General features: G+C 46.9%; 1 protein-coding gene across 1 annotated transcript in view; it reads right to left on the reverse strand.

The window, feature by feature from the left end:
* PNPLA1 (patatin like phospholipase domain containing 1) overlaps positions 1 to 21,571 on the reverse strand; it is a 37,969-nt gene extending 16,398 nt beyond the window's left edge. Inside the window, exon 1 of the mRNA XM_059937490.1 lies at positions 21,367 to 21,571. Within this exon, the coding sequence (XP_059793473.1) occupies positions 21,367 to 21,571 (205 nt within the window). The remainder of the gene's footprint in view (positions 1 to 21,366) is intronic.
* Positions 21,572 to 22,497: the final 926 nt, after the last annotated feature.

The raw sequence follows: 22,497 nt of genomic DNA on the forward strand, positions 1-22,497 counted from the left end.
GAGAGCCCACAGCTAGTCAGGCGTCCTGACTCCTTCCTATTGAAGCAGAGGACCACTTTTCTACCCCAGATAGCTTTCCCTATCACCATGCCTGAAGTCCACCACCAGACTGCATTCTTTCGAGTCTTAGAGGCTTTTGGCCCCATATGAGATTCCCATTAAATACGGCTGAAAGCCTTCAACAAGTGACACCCTGGGACACTTGCTTAGCGCTGGCGAAGTCTGTGGGGCTGCTGACCTTGAGGCAGGGGAATTACAGGGAGGGGTGAACTTGGTCTTGAAGCCATTGCATCATCTTCCTTTTATGGCCCCCGGTACAGGCCTGAGAGGGAGAAGGCCCTAAATTACAGACCCAAAGCTGTGCTGCAGGGGTTCCCAGGAGGGCGAGATAAACCTTCTGTCTCCTTCTGAGAGGAGCACAGCCTGGGCACATAAGGGCCTACACGTGCCAGATGGGGCTTGGAGGGCAGCTGCGTTGTCCAAGGGCTGGCAGAGGAAGGTGTAACCCACCTGCCCCCCACAATCCCCAGAATTCTACCAGGGAAGTTAGAGTTGTAAGCTTAATAAGAAGTGCTATCACAGCAATACTGTGAGGTAGGTGTTTCTGTCCCCATTTACTGATCAGGAAACTGAGGTTCGGAGAGCTAATATAAGTTGCCCAAGGTCAACCATCTAGTAAGTGTACAAAGTGGGATTTTAACCTAGAGTGTGTGACCCCGGAACCCATACTCCTTCTGCTACAGTAAGGTAAAAGCTTTCAGAGCTGGGCCTGTACCTGCCTCTGGCCAATTGCTGCTAATTTCTACCTTGTGCAAACCCACTGGGAACATCAGGAGTAGAAATAGCTCTGAAAAGAACTGCTAATTTTTTAAACAAATATTTAATTGTAAAACATCATATACAGAAGAACTTTCTTACAATTAGTGTCATGCAGCAAGAGCTACCTGGGAAGTTGTGCGGTCATGAACTCTTTGCCACTGGAGGTAACCAAGCAGAGGCAGGACAAGTACCTCGGTCAAAGAACTTATCAAAGGGATTCCTGCATGCGTGGTAAGGGCTAAGATTCCTTCCAAACCTGAGATCCTGGGATTCTCATGGGCACCTGACAATAAATCTGAGAAGCCATCACAGTGCACGTTACTTTCCTGTTTACAAATAGAGCATCTGAAGCACAGAACGTTTAAGTGATTTGCCCAAGGTCACACACAGCAATCTGGGGACAAACCAAAGCTAGGGATGCTCTACTCCTCTTGCATTTTACCATTCACAGATTATTCCTCATTAATCCGGGGAGCTGGTAAGATAAGGAACTTTCGTATCATTTTATAGGTGTAGAAGCTGAGGCAGAGAAAAGCTAAGTGTCCTACCCGAGGTCAGACAGCCAGGCAGTATTTGTTCTGACTCCAGACTCCACCTTCTTTCCCTGAGTGTTGGACTGATCCCAGAGGCTGAGCGAGCCTGGGTTGCCATGGTGATGGCTTTTTCTCTCCAACGTTCAGAATCACAGCTGCCTCTGTGTAGTAGGGGCTGACCTGCTCAACACAGCGCCTTAGCCATCACTCCCTTACAGGGAAGGGTGCTCCTGGCTAGCTGGGAAGGCCCCGCAGTTTTAGCAAGGTTAGCTTTACCAAGTACCAACTTGTACAAACTGTTTTGCCTCAAGGGAGGGCGGCAGCCAACCCACCAGTCGGTTATGAAGCAACTGAGCATTTTGATACCAAGGTGTTGGGTCACTGAGTTCTTGCTCGCAAGACCAGTCAGGATGGCGAGTGGAAACAGGGTGGGGACCCGCTGTTTTGGAAATTCTTAATGAGCAGCTTGAAGTGGCCTCACAAGGGTTGGTGGCCTTTCCCACAATGCCTCAGAGCCAGGAGCACCTGATTCAGCTTGCCCGTACACTCCTGGACTCCCAGCAGGAGGTGCTTGCTGGGACCACTGGAAGGAAATTTGTTCTCATTGCACAAGAAATACATGTTCATTGTGGGAAAAAAAATTTTTTTTAATGCAGATAAGCAAAAAGAAAAAAATTTTAATGTCTTAGAATCCATCCACCCAGAGATTAACATTCGGTTTATGTCTTCCTAGACTATATATTTTATATTTATTCTTACTTATAAGAATACTTATATGGAGTCACACTGTATACACTATTTTGTAACTTGCTTTTTTCACCTAATAAATCATGTCTTTCCACATCAATAAGTAACCATTTATAACCCAATTTACAAGCAGTATGGACACCTATTGTAAGGTTATACCATTATTTATTGAGCAGGTCTCCAACAGGGGTTGGCTATTTAGTTAGTTTCCTTGCTTTTCTAAACAACGCTGCAATGAATAATCTCTTGCTAAATTCTTTGCCTGTGTCCTTAATTATTTTCTGTAGGATAAATTCCTGGAGGTGGGAATGTTAGGTCAAAGGCATGCATGTTTAGTCTTATAATACTTACTTAAATCATTGCTTTTGTATATTATCCACTTACAGTCAACTCTCAGCTATATAGGGGTGGTAGCGGGTGACAAGGACAAAGCAGTGGCCAAGATAACACAGACATCTCCTATATACTTACATCTGAAAAATGGTGCTATCTGGAAATTAGCAAGGTAGACAGGGAGGAAGGGGGCGGGAGATTGCCTGATTTCTCCCACTCAGGTGCCCAGTTTAGTATTCTTTCCTGCTGCTCACCAGGGCTGTGTACCAAAGGATGCCTTTATCTCTGTCTCTCCTTGCTTCTCCTCAGGTGTCTTTCTGTGCATCTCTGTCTTCAGAGTCTCTATCTCTTTCTCTCTCTCTCTCTTCCCCTCTGTCTCTTTCTCAGAGAAAAACAACTAACCTTCTGGTTAAACAAGTCTCTGTTGATAGAAAGTCAGGTGTTAAGCATAGCAATTGCTGGGGGTCTACGAGGAAGGATAAATTTAGCTTGTTTCTTTACACATCTCTGTTCTTTCCAGCACCTTCTCCCATTTAAAGGCCTCCTTCCAAGCTGCAGGCTGCTGGGCTCTGAGACACAGTGTCCCACAGTGGCCAGAGCAAGTTGGGATTTAAAAGCAGCACTGTGGGAACTCAAGGCGGGCTGCTTCCACCCCCAGCCCACACTTACCACATCCACTTCTGCTCCCTCCCACCTCCTTTCACACCTTTCTATAATCTAATTGCGGGTCTGTCTCCCAAACCCAGGAGATTCTCTGAGGGCAGGTGTTTGTGGTCCTCCTCTCTCCATGGCCTATCACTGCACTTTGCCCATGGAAGACCCTTCAGAAACTTTGCTCTAAGCTGGGAACTCCTCAAGGGGAGGGATGGGCCCCACTCACCTACACCCACTAAACCTCCCACAACACTTGGTGGGTGCTCGGTGTTTGTTCAGTACATGAACATAGGAAAATAAAAACCCAACAAAGCAAGCGATGGAGATGCTTACAGGGAAGAGTTACTTGACTTAATTACCCAATAAAAACTTGAAGGCAAGATCATCACAGATAGATGGATAGATAACAGAGTTAACTATATTGATAAATGTGGCCAGTTCACCAGGTTTTACGAGCCTATTGTGCCAAGAACTTCAGCAGGAAATTAAATAAGATCCTGGGACTGGGAGGTTTTGAAGGGCATGTGGAAGCCACTCCAGTGTCAGCCACTCAGAGACTCTTTTCTGTGACCAGACCCATTTCTTGGAAAAAGCTCAGGCTTTGGAGCCAGGGAGATTTGGTTCAAATCCCAGCTTTGCCACATACTATCTGGGTTACCACTGGCAAGTCAAATAACTTCTTCCAGCCTCGATTTTGCCACCTATAAAATGGGAATAATAATAATACTTACCTTACTGGGTTGTTATGAGGAAGATAGTTTTTTAAGAGCCGGCACATAGTAAGTGCTCAATACTCGTTATGCCAGTAATTCTCCATGTGACCATGGATAGGGCTTCTTGATGTTTCTGGCTTTCAGCTTTCTCATCTGAACAGGGGACAATGATCTCCGTCCCACATCTTTATCAAGGTGCACTGAGGCTCACTTGTGGGTTCAAGAGAACAAAGTAAAAGCACTGTGGAGATGAGAGGATGTACCCCGGTTTCAGGGAGTGGTAAGGGTATGGGTGACGTGTAATGTAGTTTAGGCATGGTTGGCAGCAGCACTCCTTACCCTGTCAACTTGGGGGACCCTACAGATTTAGTAGGGGAAAAGGGGGGCTTAGTAAAATTGACGAGGAAGGAAGGAAATAGATATGTGTTTATCTCACTTGTATGCTTCAGTGCGTAATGTTTCCCCCTTCATGAGGGCAAGGATGGCCTCCATCTCATTCATCCCTTTGTCCCTAGCACTTGATATAGTGCATGGAACATGGCAGGTACTTAATAAACATAGATGCATGCATGAATAATGAATAAATGAATGAAATCAGAAATCAAGGGAGGACACTGCAGCCCAGAGAGAGAAGAAGCTATTCAAGGTGACCCAGAGTGTAAAAACAGGGCTTCTCTTTCCGTCCCTCACGTAGCCTCTTGCTAAGTGTTAAATCCTAGAAAGATGGGCACTTGGCAGCTGACAATTTAAACTGCTGGGGATCTCGTTCACAGGGTGCCCGAATTAAATTGGCTGTGCAGGATGAATCTGCAGTGGAGGATGGGACTAGAGGCCCCAGTCTGCCTCGGACTGGTAGCCTAGCAACAACTTCCAGTTCAGCCAATCACCGTGAGGCCCCTCTCACTGCGGCCCTGCTCCCCCACCTGCGGGAGCGGTGGGCACCAGGGAATCAGGGGGCTCAGCAGCCTCTGTGGAGGCGTTGGCGAGCAGAGTCACGTTCCCAGGAAAGCCATGCAATTCTCTGAGTCCCTGTGTGGAGACCCTGGGAGTCAACTGCTTTTACCTGATCCCTACTTGTAGGCTGAATTATAGGCTGTATTTCCCTGTGGGTATATCTTGACTGCCCGACTCCACTATGATAATTATTGTTAGTATTATCTTAACAACAGTCGTTTACCCAAGCAGGTTTTCACACTTGTAATCTCAGTTTATCCTCACAGAGACAGCGAGCGCCTGCGCGGGAGGGGGGTGGGGAACTGGTTGATTCACCATTTTATTTCTAAATCCTACACTGCAAGGGCACTGATTGAAAAAAAAATTGGCTTGAAGCTGCAGTGTCACCACTGCACCACTGGAAGTTCCATAGAGACCCTCCGGGGCGGCGATTTTTCAGCCAAGGAGCCTCCGTTCAAAAGAAATCTCAAATGAAAACCTAATGTGTATTACAAAACAACTAAAAACAGGGCTGTTCTGGGTTGAAGGCAAGTGGGGTCTCAGGCCCAATTGCCCCAGCCAACCCTAGGAAAGAAGGCCCTGAAAGCGCAGCCCTGAAACTCCTAAGGATCTAGGAGCCTAGGTCAAAAATACTAAACCAGACTAATTCTCTCATTTTACAGGTAAAAACCTAGCTCAGGATAAAGGTTGAGCTCAATAAATATGGCTGAATGGGTGGCTGGATGGCTGGCTAGCTGGCTAAATGGAGAAATGAATAAAGGCTGGATATACCCTAGGTCATGCTGTCTATGTTAGCAGAAACTGGAACTAGAATATATGACAAAACTCACATTTTCCTTCTCTGTTCTGAATGCATTATTGGCTTTAGCCAAAAGCAAAACAACTCTGACTTCGTAAGCACTTAGTAAAACAAAAAACAATAAACAAAAACAATACTTCTTATGGATAATAACAATATTCCACAGAGACCTTTTCCTAACCATAAGAGTTTACCAAAAAATTGGTGTAAAAAGTTCAAATCATCTTACATCAGGTTGCCATGGAAACAGCAGTGCCTGCCACTGGTTCCTCACCTGGATTCCTGTCAAGGTGCCCTCGGAGCTTTTTCTCAGGGCCTGGGGCCTCACTCAGCCCCCGTGTGCCTCTCCCCCAGAATCTAGACACAATCTCCACAACTTTCCACTGAAGGATCTACTGATTACCTTGAGATGAAACAGGCAGAGAGAATGTATCTAGAAAGTTCTCTGGAACCTCACAAAGTTCTCAGGGCCATTGCCCCTGCTCTTCTCTCTCTGTTTTCTTTGGTGGACCCAGAAGTCCATTTGGGATTCTGCTCCAAGGTAGAAACCAATGCTGCGCCCCTCCAGGCTGTAGCCTATCCTACCCTACAGACTCTCCCTGAACTACTGAGGGGACACTGGGATAATGCAAATGTTGTGAACTAGTCACTCTACAGTCTTAGTGTATATGTGTGTGTGTGTTTGTGTGTATGTGGTCAGGGGACCTCCAGGTGAGCCTCTGCTATAAAGAGAAAAGACCATCTCAGAGCACCTCCTCATTTGAGATTTGCCCAAATTAGGGGACCACTACAGAGGAATGCCCATGCCTCCCTCTTTCAGAACCACTGATAGTTGAAGTCCATTTCTGCTGACTGGCAGTATTCACTGCCCCAGCTGTCCAAGACTTCAGTTGGTGGGGTCTGTTACCTACCTACCTACCTACATAGACCTCCGTCTACGTTACATGAGTCTTGAAGTTCTCATGGAACCACAGGTTTCGATCCCACCAGCTGTTTACTGCTCTTACTGACTACCACTCTTTGGTACCTCCTTGGTGCCAGGTGCTGTGCCAGGTTCTGAGGCCTCATAGTTTCATGTAATCTTCATGACACCCCTTTGAGGTAGGTACTGTGGCTATCTCCTCTTTACAGATGAGGAAACAGAAGCTCAGCCAGTAGATTGGCTACGGTCACACACTGGAAAACAGCAGAGCTAGGCCTCCAACTCCTGAGGGCCCCAAAGACAGTGTTCTTTCCACCACAGCTCACTGCCTCCACCAGGGACACGCCCTTCAACTCCAGAGCCTCCAGTTCCCACGGTGAGGTAGGGGGAGCGGGGTGGCTCTACAAAGGCTCTTGGGATCTGCCTTTCTAGGATTTAGTTTAGGCACATCTCCTAAGGGCTCAGATGTCCCTGGGAGACAGGAAGACTCTCTTTAGAGCAACAGAACTCAAATCACATCTTCAAACATACGCTCCTCTGTCCGCACACCCAGAGACCCTTCTCAAGCCAGGCCAACCTCTTCTCTCATCGGTAAACACAAAGTGCACAATCCTGCTTTTCTTCCTGCTACACAACTTCTATTTACTTACTTATTTTTTCCTATCTATGCAGACTTCACCATAAAGCCCAGCTTAAGATCTGGGCTTTCTCCTTAAAGCCTTCCCTGATCACCCTCGCTGTTAGCACTCTCTTTCCCCGTACCGTCTGCACCATTTATCTCAGGCTGCCTTCAGTGGTCTGTCCTGTCTCTCTGGCTAGCGCATTCCTTGAGGACAGGACCTGTATCAAGAACACCCTTCTCCTGGGACTTTCCTGGCAGTCCAGTGGTTAAGACTCCTTGTTGCCACTGCAGGGGGAACGGGTTCGATCCCTGGTCGGGGAACTAAGATGCCTCGAGGGGTGGCCAAACCTAGCTCTGTGTTGAACACTTAGTAGGTATTCAAGAATAAATTAAAGAACTATTTAATGTTCCATATTTCTGTTTTGCTCCTGTTATACTCCCAGCACTTAATTCAGTACCTGGCACACTGTAGGGACTTAATAAATGTTTGCTGAATAAATTAATAATGAATGGTAAAGAATGAATGAACTGAAGGAGGAGATCAAAGAGTATCTTCTCTATTGGACTGCTGGGACTCTTCCCAACTGGTGGTCAGGAAGGTGGAATTCTTCAGTGACTCAGCCGGACTTGGGGCTTGACCGAGCAGTTTGCTCTGTCAAGCCTGGTCCTAACTCTTGCCCCTCCATTAATGGACACGAGACCCTGAGCTGGGGCTGAAGAGGAGCTTTTTCTTTACGTGTTCATCTCAGGAGGACAGAGGTGAGTTACCCTCAGGACTGATGAGTCAACTCCTAATTCAAATGAGAGTCAAACCAGCCTGGAGATTTGTTTATCATTTGTCTGCTTCTTTTCCCTGTAGAATTAGAAATGGAATTAGAATTTGATCCCAAAGAGAAGCAAAGAAAACATCGCTATTTTAATATTCTCTAAGTGAGCTGGACTAAAAATGGATCCACCAAATGTAGTGTGGGATGCTGGATTGGATTCTGGGACAGAAAAAGGACATCAGTAGAAAAATTGGTGAAACCTATAGTTAATACTAATGTACCAATATTAATGTCTGAGGGTTGGCAAATGTACTGTGGTTATATAAGATGGTAACATTAGGGGAAACTGGGTGAAGGATGTATGGAGCTATCTGTATTATCTCAGCAACTTTTCTGTTAATCCATCATTATTCCAGAATAACAAGTTAATTATTATTAAAGTAAGAAAAAGAAAGAAAGAAAGAAAGAAAAAACAGGGAATTCCCTGGCAGTCCAGTGGTTAGGACTCGGTGCTTCCACTGCACAGGGCACAGGTTCGATACCTGGTCGGGGAACTAGGATCCCACATGCCGTGTGGCCAAAAAAAAAAAAAAGTGAAAAAAACCCATAGATCGACCAAGGCTGTCAGACACTCGGCAGGGGCTCAGTTAACACCTGCTGATTTAAGAGGAATGAATCAACATAGGTCACCTGCATGACTGGCTTTCCAAATAGTTAGATGTTTCTAATGTGTAACCAACACATTCAGAGTATCACTCGATTTTCCATTCAGTTGTCTTCTACTTGAGTCCAAGGAATCGTTTGGGTAAAATAAATTTTTATCCCTTTGGTTTGAGAGGTTAAACATGTAAAACACAAGTTACTTTCAGTGAACTGACAGATACTGATTCCATCACAGTAGTAGGAGGTACAACCACGACCACCCAGCAATGTCATTTCTGTACATTTTACAAAAGCTTTTTTTTTTTTTGCATACATCATGTCATTTGATCTCACTTTCTTAACCAATGTGCAAATGATTGCTTGGCCCATGGAGTCTGGTAGGAAAGCTGGGGTGTTGCTTGCAAAGCAATTCTGAAATCATGATTAGAGAGGATATAGAAATGTAGAAATGAAGAAAGATTCCAGTCTTGGCTCACTGTGTTAGCTAATCTCTCTGAACGCCTGTTTCCCACTTTGTAAAATAGGTATAAAAAAAGTATCTAATTGATAGGATTGTGAGAAGATAAAAGTAAATGGTTCATGCAAAGCTTTGGGCAAAGTACCTGGCACATTCCAAGCGCCTGATAAATAGTATTATTAGTGTGACACTAAGATGTGAATCAGAGCAGAGTTCATTCTACAGAAAACGGTGTCATCTCAGGCAGATAAAGAACTCTGGGAATGATTTTTGATGAGGACATTTTGATTCTGAAAGTGCACCTAGCAGCCTGGGCTGAACTTCAGGTTATGTCTGGGCAACACACACACACACACACACACACACACACACACACACACACACACACGCCTGCAACAGGAAAAACTGGTGGTTCTACTCATGTCTTAAAGAACTTTGGAGAGACTTCTAGCTCCAGTAATAGAGTGCTAAGCTAAAAAGGAACCTCTCCAGCCTTAAGAACAATATCATCATCATCATCATCATCAACAACAACAACAACCAGAACAAAGAGCATGATACAAAATAAAATCATGAGACATGGTTGACTTCACAAGAAAGAGCAGAAATGAAGAAGGAACTGAAAGCCAGTGCCATGAGAGAGAAAGCTGATGCTGTGATTATTAGACCAGAAACTGGCAGCCACAGGGCCTGTCATTCTGGGCTGTGTGAGGGGCAGTTGAACTGAGACGCTGCTTAAAGCCGGGACCCTCCAACAGCTGCTGGGCCAATGAAACGTGCCAATGGCTTGTCTCTGAGCAGGGCTCTGGGTGAAACAACACAAAGTCTCCCATAAAAACGCAAAGCCCCAAGCCTGTATCACCTGTGGTTTAGAGCTTGAACTGACACAACCTGCAGGGTGATTACCATCAAAATTGGTCCTGAGTTGCTGATAACCCTGAGTGCCTGGCCAGGGCCAAAGCAAACCAGCTCAGACAGTCCTTCCACCGCCCAAGCCACACAGAATTCCCATAGAAAAACCAAGTCCTTGTGCAGATGAGCTCACAATTAAAGTATTAAAAAATATTAACCAGACCAGGTTGGAGTCCAGTGGTCTGTTTTAATAAGTTTAATGACTTCTCTAGGATGTTCTTCAGTTAAGTTTGAAAACTGCTGCATTACCTATGCTTTTCTATTTCAAGATCATTTTCTTTTCACTTGTTGATCCATTTATTCAACATTCATTCATCAAAAACATTTTGTGATGAATATTTGCTAGGCACTTTGCCAGGTACATCCATGACTTCTTTTGTCCCTCACCGTAATGTCCAAGGGATGTGTCCCCACTCCCAAGTTACAGATGGGAAAACTGAGGGGAAGGCACGTCACCGGTGGGCGGAGGACCCACAGTGATTAGTGGCAGAGCTGGAACACCAGCCCAGTCCCCCTTGTTCCTGGGATATGAGCTCTCCATCAACCCTGGGGTGTCTTGTCCCTCAACTGAGTGACAAAGACAGGCACACGGGTGACTGAGGAAAGAAGTCACCAAAGTCAAGCTTCTCACAGAGGCAGTGTCGTCCTCCCAGCATCCGCCCCTGAGGCCCCAGTGGGTCCACTACCCAGAACACACCTGAGCCACCTGCCAATGACAATAACTTCAGCCACACTTGGCTCCGGGGCCTCAGGAGGGGTGGCAGGAGCTGCCCAAGGCAGCACTGGACCAGGCATGGGAGGCAGACCAAAACACCTGTAGTATCCCCTGCCTCCACAGGAGGAGTTGTGCCGGGTCCTGCTGTGCCCACATTTGTGGGGTGGGGATCCCCACTAGTCCTCTGGCCCGCTCAGCTCCTTTGCAAGGTCCTTTTGGAACTCACTTCCTGTCCGGAAAGACAGCTTGTCTTCCTTCTGAGAATGCAAGCACATCTGTGTGCAGGGCTGTTGCGCCTGCTGATCTCAGCCTGGAACACTCCCCTCTCAGAGTGCATGGCTCTCCCACCCTTCCTTCCACCTCAGAGTGGGCCTCCCCACCCAGCCCACCTGAAACTTTACCCTTTGATCATTCATCACACCCTTCACCTGCTTTATTTTCTTCTTTGAGCATGCATGCTGATATTTTTCTGGATGTTTAGTTATTTATGGCTTGATTTCACAAAGAGCATGTCAGCTTCATGAGGGCAGAGTGTTTTGTTCGGTGCTAGATCCCTAGGACCTAGAATGAGTGACTGGACAAATGGTCTATTTTATCATTGTAAATTCAGCCGGAATCCGGTCCTCAACTTCTCTGTCTTCACACTAAGTAGATTAGACTCAAACAGTGGCTTTCAAACTTAAAAAGAAAAAAAAAATCATTGGAGATCAGGAGAGGCACAGAAAAAAAAATCATTGGAACACTTTGTTTAAGAGAAATTTTATAAAGAGTGGACAATAGCAGGGTTGTACTCATTGAAGCTGGGGTAAGGGCCCAGGGCTTCAATGTGTGTCCTCTCCCTGCTCCCCTGCTCCACCCTTCCTAACCCCACCTTGGCCCCCATAGAGCCCTGGGGTTCCTCAGAACACAGTTTGGAAACCACTGGCCTAAGTGAGGTCCACTTCCAACCAGTCACTTCCTCTTCCAAAGTCTAAATACAATCATCCATAAAGTGGAGGAGTTGGACTCGCTGACCTTCCTTCTATGACATTCTAGTATTATACGTTATATCAGGTAAACCCCAAAGTAAAAACTGCAAAGACACATTCAGTGTCACACTTCCCAACGGCCAGCAATTGTCAGGAGTCTATCAGGCAGTTCTTGTTGGACCAGCAGTTTGTGGGAGCCATGGAACCCGTAAGATGTCAGATTGCTCAAACAATCTAGTTGATGGGATGAGACACAGGGTCTGAAACAATTAAGAGAGGATACTGTCAAGTGCTAGAGTAGGTGGACAGATTCCATAGATAAACTCGAGATCATGGAAAGAGATCCAGTGGGGTAAATTGGGAGGATATGTCGGGAAGAGGTGTTATCTCTGGAGAGAAAAACAGAAGGTCATTCTAGGTAGGGGACACAGCAGGTGCCGTGAGGCACTGCCCAGGACCTCTAGCAAGACTGGAGCACTCACATGCCAGCCGCCAGGAAGGCAGTCTGCTGATGGTTCAGAGCTGAGCCCCTTCCCAGCCAACACACTGGACTTGACCTGTGGGTGGTTATGGAGTCAAGGTCTGGGTCCCAGGCAGGGACAGAGTTTTTCCATCATCATCATATATCCAATTACAGCGACTGTGACAACGACTGCTAATTGTCCCCAGTATCTATTCTCCCCTTCTTCCTTAGCAGTTGAACCTCCAATTTTTAGCTGGACACATGGCCTCCCACAATAAAGTCTACATTTCCCAGCCTCCCTTGCAGTCAGGTGTGGTCATGTAACTAAGTTCTGATCCATAGGATGTGAGGTGACATGATGTGTGTCACCTTCAAGGTCTGCCCTGAGAGGGAAGAAGTGTGCCCCCCTTTCCTTCCCCAACTAGCTGGGATGCAGACATGGCGGGGAGCCCTCTTGGACTGTGAGCAACATGACGGAAGGAACCTGGGTCCTAATTCTGTGGAGCTACCACACCAGGCTTGGAGGGCTGGAGCGCAAAGGCCACGTGAGCGAGCAATGCTCTCGGGTCTTGTTGAGCCACTGCTATCCCAACCAGTGCAACTGCAGTATCAATCCGAGTTTGCAAAGCTTGTTCCCAGGGACCACTGCCAACCCCACTGCTGATCCCAGAGCCAGCTGTGGGGAGGGCTCAGCAGGCATTATTCCCACCCACTGCTCAGTAGCTGAGCTGAGGCTCAGGGTGGCCTGTCCAAGGCCACTCACTGCTGAATGGATTCCTGGGGCAAGAGGAAAGGGAAGGTGGACAGAGTTTGGACGTTGGGGTCAGACCAACTTTGGTTTGAAGACCACCTCCCTGTTTACTAAACCCTACTCTGAAAGACCACGTGAAAACAATGTGTGTGGCAAGCTAGGCTCACAGTCTGACTGTAGACACTTTTGTTCTCAGAATCCAGAGAGCCTGCTTCCTAGGCAAGTGCTCTTTCCCAGGGGGATTCTGGTCTCTGAGTCAAGTGCTCTCCGAGAGCGAGCTGTGGGAGCACCAAGGACTTAGTGCCTGACGGGAATGACGAGAGACTCTCAGAGGAGGTGACATCTGCGGTGGGCCTTGGAGGATGGGGAGATGCAACACAGGGGAAGAAGAAAGGGGATGGCATCCCAGGGAGAGAGAACAGCGTGAGCAAAGGCACAGAGATATGACACACCCTGAGACTATCGTGGACGTGAAGAGCTCTCAATCCCAGCCCTAATCATCAGGCCCACCCTTTTAATACTTTATTTAGCAGTTTGGGTGTTTGGTGGGTTGGCTTTTTTGAGCAGGCAGCGTAAGAGGTATTGGAAAACAGTTAATTTTAGAGGCCAAAACAAAGTCACCTGATGAGCTCAGCTAAAAGTCAGCTCAGTCCCCTGTCCTACCCGCACCCAGCAGGGGAACAGCCACTGAGGCTGGTACTTCCCAGCACCATTCTGTGCCGTGAGACCAACCAGCCTCACTCCCCTGGGCTTCTCCTCAGGCTCACAGTGCTTACTTGCAGAGATACATGTTGCGAAATGTTCCCGCAAGAAAACAAAGCCTAGTGAGGTTACATGCAACTTCTATGCAGATTTTAAATTATTTCAAAATAATATAAAAAAACAAAACGAAGCAGGGTTAGGAGTATACAGATGAAACCCAGTTGGTAAGTGTTGATAATAGTTGAAGTTAGATGATGGGTTCTTGAGGATTCATTATATTATTCTCTCCAAGATGTTTGAAATTTTTCTGTTTTCAAAAGTTATTTAAGGACTTCCCTGGTGGTCCAGTGGTTAGGACTCTGTGCTTCCACTGTAGGGGGCATGGATTCAATCCCTGGTTGGGGAACTAATATCTCGTAGGCTGTGTGGTATGGCCAAAAAAAAAAAAAGTTATCTAAAGTTTTTAAAATGTACATGAATGTTCATAATGACATTATTTATAATAGCCCAAAGTAAAAACAACCCAAATGTACATTTCCTGATGAATGGATTTTAAAAATGTATTATATCCACACAAGGGGATATTATTCGACAATAAAAAGGAGTGAAGTACTGACCCATGCTACAATGGATGAGTTTAGAAAACATTATGTTAGGTGAAAGAAGCCAGACACAAAAGGACAAATATTGTATGATTCCATGTATATTAAATGTCCAGAATAGGCAAATCTATAGAGACAGAAAGTAGATTAATGGCTGTCAGACACTTGAATGGCGGTATTGAATGTTAACAGCTAAGGGGTATGGGGTTTCTTCGGGGGAATAATTAAAATGTTGTATAACTGATTGTGATGTTGGGTGCACAACTTTGTGAATATACTAAAAGCCATAGAAAAAGAAAAACAGCCAGTAGAAGCTCTGAGCCATGGGTCTCCACAGGCTTCTCAGAAAAGCAGACTGGATGTGGGCTTGGGCTAAGGGCAAGGGATGGACCAGCCCCTGAACCAAGGTCCGTGTTCCTCATTTGTGACCCAGCCAGAGGAATTCACAGAATCTAGTCCAGTCTAAAGCCACTGTAGGAAAACTGTTTCTCTCTATCCTGGAAAAATACATATCCCACTAATAATCAGATACGGAATTTTCACTAGTCCAGGACTGTGGTGGGCATTTTACAGGTTTCCATAAGCAATGCCTGACCCATTTCCACCGCCTGGTCATACAGTCCTGGCGTCTCAGGGAGGTAGTACCTCTTAGTTTTGCAAAGGGCACTGGGGCTTAACTGTGGCTGCACACCAGGATCACCTGGGCGTTGAATAAACACTGATGCCGGGTTCCATCCCCAGAGATCCTGATTTAATTCATTTGGGGGAGAAGCTTGGGCAGTGGACGTTTTAAAAGCTCCCAGGTGATTCAGATGTGCAAGATTGAGAACCATTGACTAAGTGAAGAATTCTTTAATGACTAGAAGAAAATATCAAAATTGTAGCATAGAGTATGGTAAAGTTTCTATCATGAAACTTCTCTTTTAGATTTATGTTCACCCTGGGTCTCAATACAAAAAATACTTCTCACTGTAGGTTTCAGTCTGGGAGGCTGGAGACCTCAGGTTGACAGGTCCTGTCAGTCACCGAGCTAAATGAAGGGGACTCACCAGTAGCAATCAGGTGCTTCCCAGCCTCTCCGTGGGCCTCTCGGAGGGCAGGTGCTCCCCTGCTTCCAAAATAGCCCTTTCCCACCTTGGACAACCCTTGCCGAGTCAAAAGCTGCCTTTCTGAAACTTTTGCATCAACCCCTGACACCAGGGGACCTGCACTCTTCACCACTCCCTGGAGACATCACATTTCCCCACCACGTGACTTTGTCCTGTCGTTATGCAGCGTCCTGGCTAGAAGCTAAGGCTCCTGTCCAAACTGTCTCTACCTGTCAAATTTCTACTCACCTTTCAAGCACTAGCTCAAATGTCACTTCCATGAGGCCTTCCACGATGGGAGCTGTCTGCTCCCTCCCCCTGCACTCCTCTGCCTTTTAATTTTCTAACATTCAAAAAGTTGGAACTTTTTGTATTGTAACGACTTGGTTACTACCTTGGGGTTTGAGTAGACTGTAAGCTCTTTGAGGGCATGGGTGGAGTTTCATCTTGTATTATATCTCTGTATCCTCTGCAGGACCCAGTATATGCTCAAAAAACACTCATTGAATGAATGAATGAATGAATAATTGGCTTGCCATGAAGTTTTTATGGGGGGGGAAGGTGCCAAATAGTAGCTTAAGTGGGGATGGGGTTTTAAGTCCATCGAATGTCCATTCTCTGATAAGACAAAATTATTTTTCAAAGTTATGCAAATGCAGTTTTGAGGCAAGTTCCTAGCGCCAGATTGGAAATCATGAATCTCCGCACTGGTTGTCAGGGAGACCAACTCTCCTCAGCTGAATAAATGAGTGAACAAACATTCATTCTCTAATGCATCTTTAATGAAAACCAGGCACTGGGTTAAGTGCTTTATAAACATTTTCACATGCCCCCAAATTGGCCCTATCACAGAACTAGGCACACATGGCCAGAAGATGGACCCGCTGCTGCCTAAGCTTCCACAGAACAAAACACAATCTGAGGACAGAAAAGCCCAGACTGGGAACAAGAAGAGGGGGCATGGCCTGGAGGAGAGAGGCCTGGGGGCCACATGTTGAAGAATTTTTTTTTAATTTATTAATTTTATTAATTTATTTTTGTCTGTGTTGGGTCTTTGTTGCTGCGCTCGGGCTTTCTCTAGTTGCGGTGAGCAAGGGCTACTCTTCGTTGCGGTGCGTGGGCTTCTCATTGCGGTGGCTTCTCTTATTGTGGAGCATGGGCTCTAGGCGTGCAGGCTTCAGTAGCTGTGGCATGAAGGCTCAGTAGTTGTGGCGCACGGGCTTATTTGCTCTGCGGCATGTGGGATCTTCCCGGACCAGGGCTCGAACCCGTGCCCCCTGCATTGGCAGGCGGATTCTTAACCATGGCACCACGAGGGAAGCCCAAGAATTTTTTTTTTTTTAAAGAGACAAACCTCTAGTTATATGCAGATAGTATGATTCTTTACACATAAAGTATGAGATAATCTACCAAGAAACTTTTAGAACTATTAAGAATGTTCATGAGGTTGCTCAAAACAATATCATTTAGCAAAAACCACCAACATCCCTTTATATCAACAATAGTCAATTAGATTAGAAAATGCCATAGAAAAAAAGATCCCGGGACTTCCCCGGTGGCGCAATGGTTAAGAAACCTCCTGCCAATGCAGGGGACAAGGGTTCGATCCCTGGTCTGGGAAGATCCCACATGCCGTGGAGCAACTAAGGCCATGCGCCACAACTACTGAGCCCACGTGCCACAACTACTGAAGCCCGCACACCTAGAGCCCATGCTCCACAACAAGAGGAGCCACCGCAATGAAGAGAAGCCCCCGCTCGCCGCTACTAGAGAAAGCCCGCACGCAGCAACGAAGACCCAACGCAGCCAAAAAAAAAAAAAAAAATCCCATTCCCCATAGCAACAAAAACTAATAAATCTAAGAAAAGACACACAAAATCTTTATTGAAGGGCAAAAAAAAATAAAAGGCCAGAAGAAATAGAGAGATAGATAGACTATATTATAAACGGGAAGATATAATCTTAATCAAAATTCTAAAAGAGCTTTTCACATGGGGGAAAAAGAGGGTTAAGAATAATAGAGTCAATATTTGAAGAAGAAACTGAAAAAGGAGAAGACGACTGCCATATATGATGTACCCCTTATTACAAGCCTATAGTGATGAAAACAGTGTGATTTGGTGCAGAAATAGACAAATTCACCAAAAGAAGAGAAGAGAGACTCCAGAGACAGACTCTTGGGACTCCAGGAACTTGAATAAGCCAGAGGCAACCTTTCAAACAAGTGTGGAAAGGGCTGCCTATAAATAGTGTGGGGTAATTGGTTATCACAATCAAAAACTTCTATTTCTACCTCAAACTAGCCACAAAATAAATTTCAGATGGATGAACTCAAATATGAAAGAGCAAAACTTTAAAACTTTTGAAAGAAAATATAGAAGTCATTGCAACAAAGAAAGATATTAAAAAACACAAATTGTAAGCGGAAAAGATTTATTGATACATCTGACTGCATCAAAATTGAAATTTTCTGAATAACAACAGACATGGTCAAATAAAAAGGCAAGTCATGGAATGGGATAAGATATCTGCAATGTCCATAACTGACAAATGATTCATGTACAGACTATCTAAAGAACATCTACAAGTTGAAGAGAAAAGGATAATGGTAGAAAAAACAGGAAAAGGTCATGAGCAGGTAAGTTACAGAAGAGGAAACACAAGTGGTCGATAAATACATAGAGATGCTTAACATCACTAGTTATCAGGAGGTTCAGATTAAATAAGCAAAATAAAATGAGAATCAATTTCACATTGATCAGATTGACTTAAAACGCTGCGGTCTTGGGAGTTCCCCGGTGGCCTAGTGGTTAGGATTCTGGGCTTTCACTGCCATGGCCTGGGCTCAATCCCTTGTTGGGGTACTGAGATCCTGTAAGCTGCGCAGCACAGCTAAAAAAAACAAAAACAAAAAAACTGTGCAGTCTGATAGTACCAAGGGTTGATGACATTGTGGGGAAATTAGAACTCATATATGCTGCTAGTGGTTAAATTGTTACAACCACTTTGGAGAGTAATTTAGCCAAGTCTGGTTAATTTCATGTGACGTGTACCCTAGGGAAACATTCCATGTGGGCCTGGGAGACACAAACAAGGATGCTCATTGTAGTGTTGTTTATAGCAACAAAAACTTGGCCGTGTCCATCAACAGAATGACTAAATGAACCGTGATACAGTCTTAATGGAATAAACACTGAAAGAGGTAAAAGAGGTAAAGAGGATTGAAGAAAGTCAGGAGACCGAGTCCTGGTTCTTGTTCTGTTTCTAACTGATGACAGGCTGTTATACAAGTCACGTGTCCCTCTTCATTGAATGCTCTCCCCAGATATTCTTGTGGCTCACTCCCTCCCCTCCTTCAGGTCTGTGTGCAAATTCCACCTGCTCAGAGAAGCTTCCCTGACCCTGGTATCCATACAACTAGCATCCACGCCCCCTGACACTGCTTTGTCAAGAAGCAGAGTGGCTTAAAGGCCAGGCTAGGTTCAAACACCAGGTTTATCAAGTACTGTTTGTATCCCCTTAGGCAAGTTATTTAAGCTTTCTGTGACTCAGTTTCCTCCTCTGTAAATGGAGATAATAATAGTTTTCACCTCAGAGGGTTGTTGTGAGGACTGAATGAATTAATACACCAAAGAGTTAGAACAGTGCCTGATACAGAGAAAGTGCTGGTTAATAGTAAATTGCATGGCAGTTAAAAGGAATGAAGTACACTGACGTGACGTGGATCAATCTCATAAACATGCTGCTGAGTGAAAAGAGCAAGCCCCACACGCATGTCACCCTTCCCTCCCAATTGCACGCATGCGGTCCAGCACACGGACCAGCCCTTGGTTACACGGCCATCAGGTGTCCTTCTCATGGGTCTGAGTTCCTCTCCCCTGCTGTCCACATCGGTCACAGCCTGGCCAAGTCAGTTTTTGGCAGTATTTACTGAATCGATTGACTTGAATTAATTCTGAAAGTCCTCGAATGCCTGAGGATGAAGACGATGGTGTATTCTAAGAAGTTGAACTAAAGACATGAGGAGGGTGGCAGCGATGGAGCAGGTGAGCGACACAGGTACCTGGAAAGAGAGAGACTGCCAGAGGCAGGGTGTCTCCAAGGGTAGGATTCTGTGACTCCAGGACCAGAGAGTGGGGTCCATGGTGTGACTGAAACATCAACTGCTACATTCACAGACGTCTTGGCAAAAAAAAAAAAAAAAAAAGATCTAGAAGGATCCAAGCAGAGCCCTTCCACTGGCTACAAGAGGGAAACTGGGACTGGGGACAAGGGGGAGGTGAGTAGAGGCTTTTTAAAAAAACTCTAGATACTTTTGCATTGTTTGAGAATTCTGTACAGTAAGAAAGAATTTACTCTGAATTATTAGCAAAAAAAATATCTTGCACAAAAGAGGTACTCAGGAAATGGGCATTACAATTATTCTTTAAAACAAAGACTTCCCACCCAGCGCAGATCCCCAGGCAGGAAGGGGCCCTGCTCGCACCCTTCTTCACTCACTGCAGCTGGCCCTTCAGCAAGTCTCGCTGGCTCTACCTTCAAAGTGTATCCTAAATCCAACCGCTTCTCACCACCCTCACTGCCCAGGCACCTGCCCTGCCCATCCCTCGTCTCAACTTACAACCTTCACCTACTGCTCTCCTTGTTTCTCCCTTGCCCCCTCCATCTCACTCCCCCACAGCGGCCGGGGTTCCTTAACAACCCAAACCAGGCAGTTGACATGTACCAAGTGCTTGCCATGTGCCAGGCACTGCGATAAGCAGGTCACTCACTTGCTCCATTAACCCTTTAACAACCCCGGGAATGAGATACTAGTAGAATCTCAGCTGGAGAGATGCAGAAGCTGAGGCACAGAGCATCCAGTAATTTGTGCCAGATCCACATCATGAAGTGCCAGCACTGGGATCCAATCCCTGTGGATCGCGTGCTCTTAGCTGCCTCCCCACTTTGCCTCCCTCCCAGCAGCCTGTGCTCCCCACTCTCCCGGAGTGAAATCAGAGCTCATACTCCGGCTACAAGGCCCCACGTGATCTAGCCCCTGCCTGCCCCTCCAGCCTTATCCACCACCTCTCTCCTCCTCATCCACCACTCCCCAACCCCACAGGCTCTCCAGCTGGTCCTCTGCCTAGAACAGTCTTTCCTTACTGATCTTCTAATGGCTTGTTCTCTCGTTTCACTCAGGTCTCTGCTTGAATGTCACCTCCTCCCAAATGGCCTCCCTGACACCCTTTCCAAAATAGTCCTCACTTCATTCTCTGACCCTTTTCTGCTGTAATTTTATTCATAGATCTTACCACTTCCTGATATGACGTTATGAGACTACTTTTTGGTTGGTTATTATGTGTCTCCTCTCTCTAGAATTTCTGTTCCATGAGGGCAGGGACTTTGTCTCCAGGGCCTGGAACAGAGGCTGGCACAGAATGGTAGTGCAGCCAATGAATAAATGCTCACCCCCTCCCCAAGCCAAGGCAGCCCAGGGCTGCTCTGGGACCAGGTCTGGGCCTGCTGTGTGGGGCTGCTCGGAATGTGCCCACCCCTTCCACGGGATGGTGCTTCTGCCTCTGGGTGTGTGGTCCCATCCTTCCCTCTGGGCCCTCTGGACTAGTGGGGCAGGAGGCAAAGTGAGATCTCCCATATTCCTTCCCAGTTTCCCTCCTCCGCCGGCCCCTCTGGCCATCCCTCCAGCCCCAGGGCTTGCACCTCCGGCCACCTGGAAGCTGGTCTGACGAATCCATGGCCACCTGGAAGCTGGTCTGACGAATCCATCCCCACCAAGATGATGAACGTGCCAATTTGTCCTTTGCAAGGATATTTGCATTTTAAACGAGGCCACACAGGAGAAGCTCTTCACCCCAATGTATGACTGTGTCATGGTGTAACTTCCAAGCCCAGGATGTTTGAGAGAGATACCGCTTTTCCCTCTCCCAGACCTTGGGGGAAAGGGCATGGCAGGTAAGGGTGTTGAGGGAGAGGGAGAAAGGGTTCCAAGCTCACCCAGTGGGTCAGAGACTGGGACCCAGCAGACCCCAACCTCAAATGCTGTCCCACTCGACCCACCTCTTCCTTTCCTGCCACCCAGAAGGCCTGGCTTTGTTCCCCAAAGCATCCCCAAGCCATCCTCAGGCTCTGCTTTGTGGAATCCGTCCAGAGGCTCCCCAGGGAACCTAGAACAAAGGCCTTACCCATTTCAATCCCACAGATGGCCAAGGCTGCAATCACCGCACCTGCCGACGTCCCAGCAAAGCGATGGGCCGTTTCCAGCATCCGGGGGGCCAGGTCCCGAAAGGCATCCACCGCCCCGGCCTGGTAGAAGGAGAGGAATCCACTGCCCGAGAAGGAGATGGAATGAGGGGTATCTGGGTCCCCCTTGAACACCTGTTCTTCCATCTCTCCAGCCTGGGGCCTCCCGGGGTGGGGGAGAAAACCCTCAGCGCTGGCCTGCCCAAGCGCAGGCTGCCCTCCTGTCGGAACTCACTGCCAAGCCTCTCTGCCAGCCCGGAGCCTGGAATGTGGCCGTCTCTCCCCAGGCGGCTGGGACACCCATGGGTGGCTCAGGCAGCAGCTGCCTGGGCCTGTTGAGCTACGTCAGTAGGCAGCCCCAAAGCCTGGTAAAGGGCCCAGGCCCAGGACGAGGTGCAGGAAGCCCTGATGGGTGAGCAGCGCCCTGGCCCTGCGCGCGCGCTGCTCAGCCTTTAGCCCCGAAGGGTTCACTCATCTGGTTGCAAAACCTCCAACGATGGTTATGGGATGGCGCCTCCCTCCCCAACACACTACAGTAAAGGAACTGACCTCCCGCCAGGAGGACGGTATCCCCTTCCCGCAGGGGCAGGGCTGCCAAGTTGGCTCTGGTTTTAGAGGGAAACACGGCTCACAGCACCCATGCCTCCACAGCGATGCCCTTCCCTGGGATCCTTCTCCAGGCTTTGTGTGATGTGTTACACAATTATTTTTATTTGTTCTTCTTACATAAGTGCCCCTTTGCTTATTCACTTTTTTATTCACGTTAGGAATGGCCACCAGCAAAGTTGGAAAGGAAAAGAGTTTTGGCTTCAGGGGCACCACCCACCACCGCCTCTCCATCTCCCACCTTCTTTTCTCCTTGGCCCTTTACTGACACACTAACTCTTAGTCAGTGCCCTCTCTCCAAGCCCTGAATCTTTATGCTGTATCCTAAATGTCCCAGAAGAAATCAATCTGGAATCCCGATCATTCTGTTTGGGCTTCATACTGTGCACTGTTCTCACTTTGAAATGAGAAGTCTGAGATGCCAGTATTTAACCCCAAGGATGAACAGCTTGGGACGCCAGGTATGG

This window comes from Balaenoptera ricei, chromosome 11, assembly GCF_028023285.1.
Source record: "Balaenoptera ricei isolate mBalRic1 chromosome 11, mBalRic1.hap2, whole genome shotgun sequence".
In the NCBI taxonomy this organism is placed as follows: domain Eukaryota; kingdom Metazoa; phylum Chordata; class Mammalia; order Artiodactyla; family Balaenopteridae; genus Balaenoptera; species Balaenoptera ricei.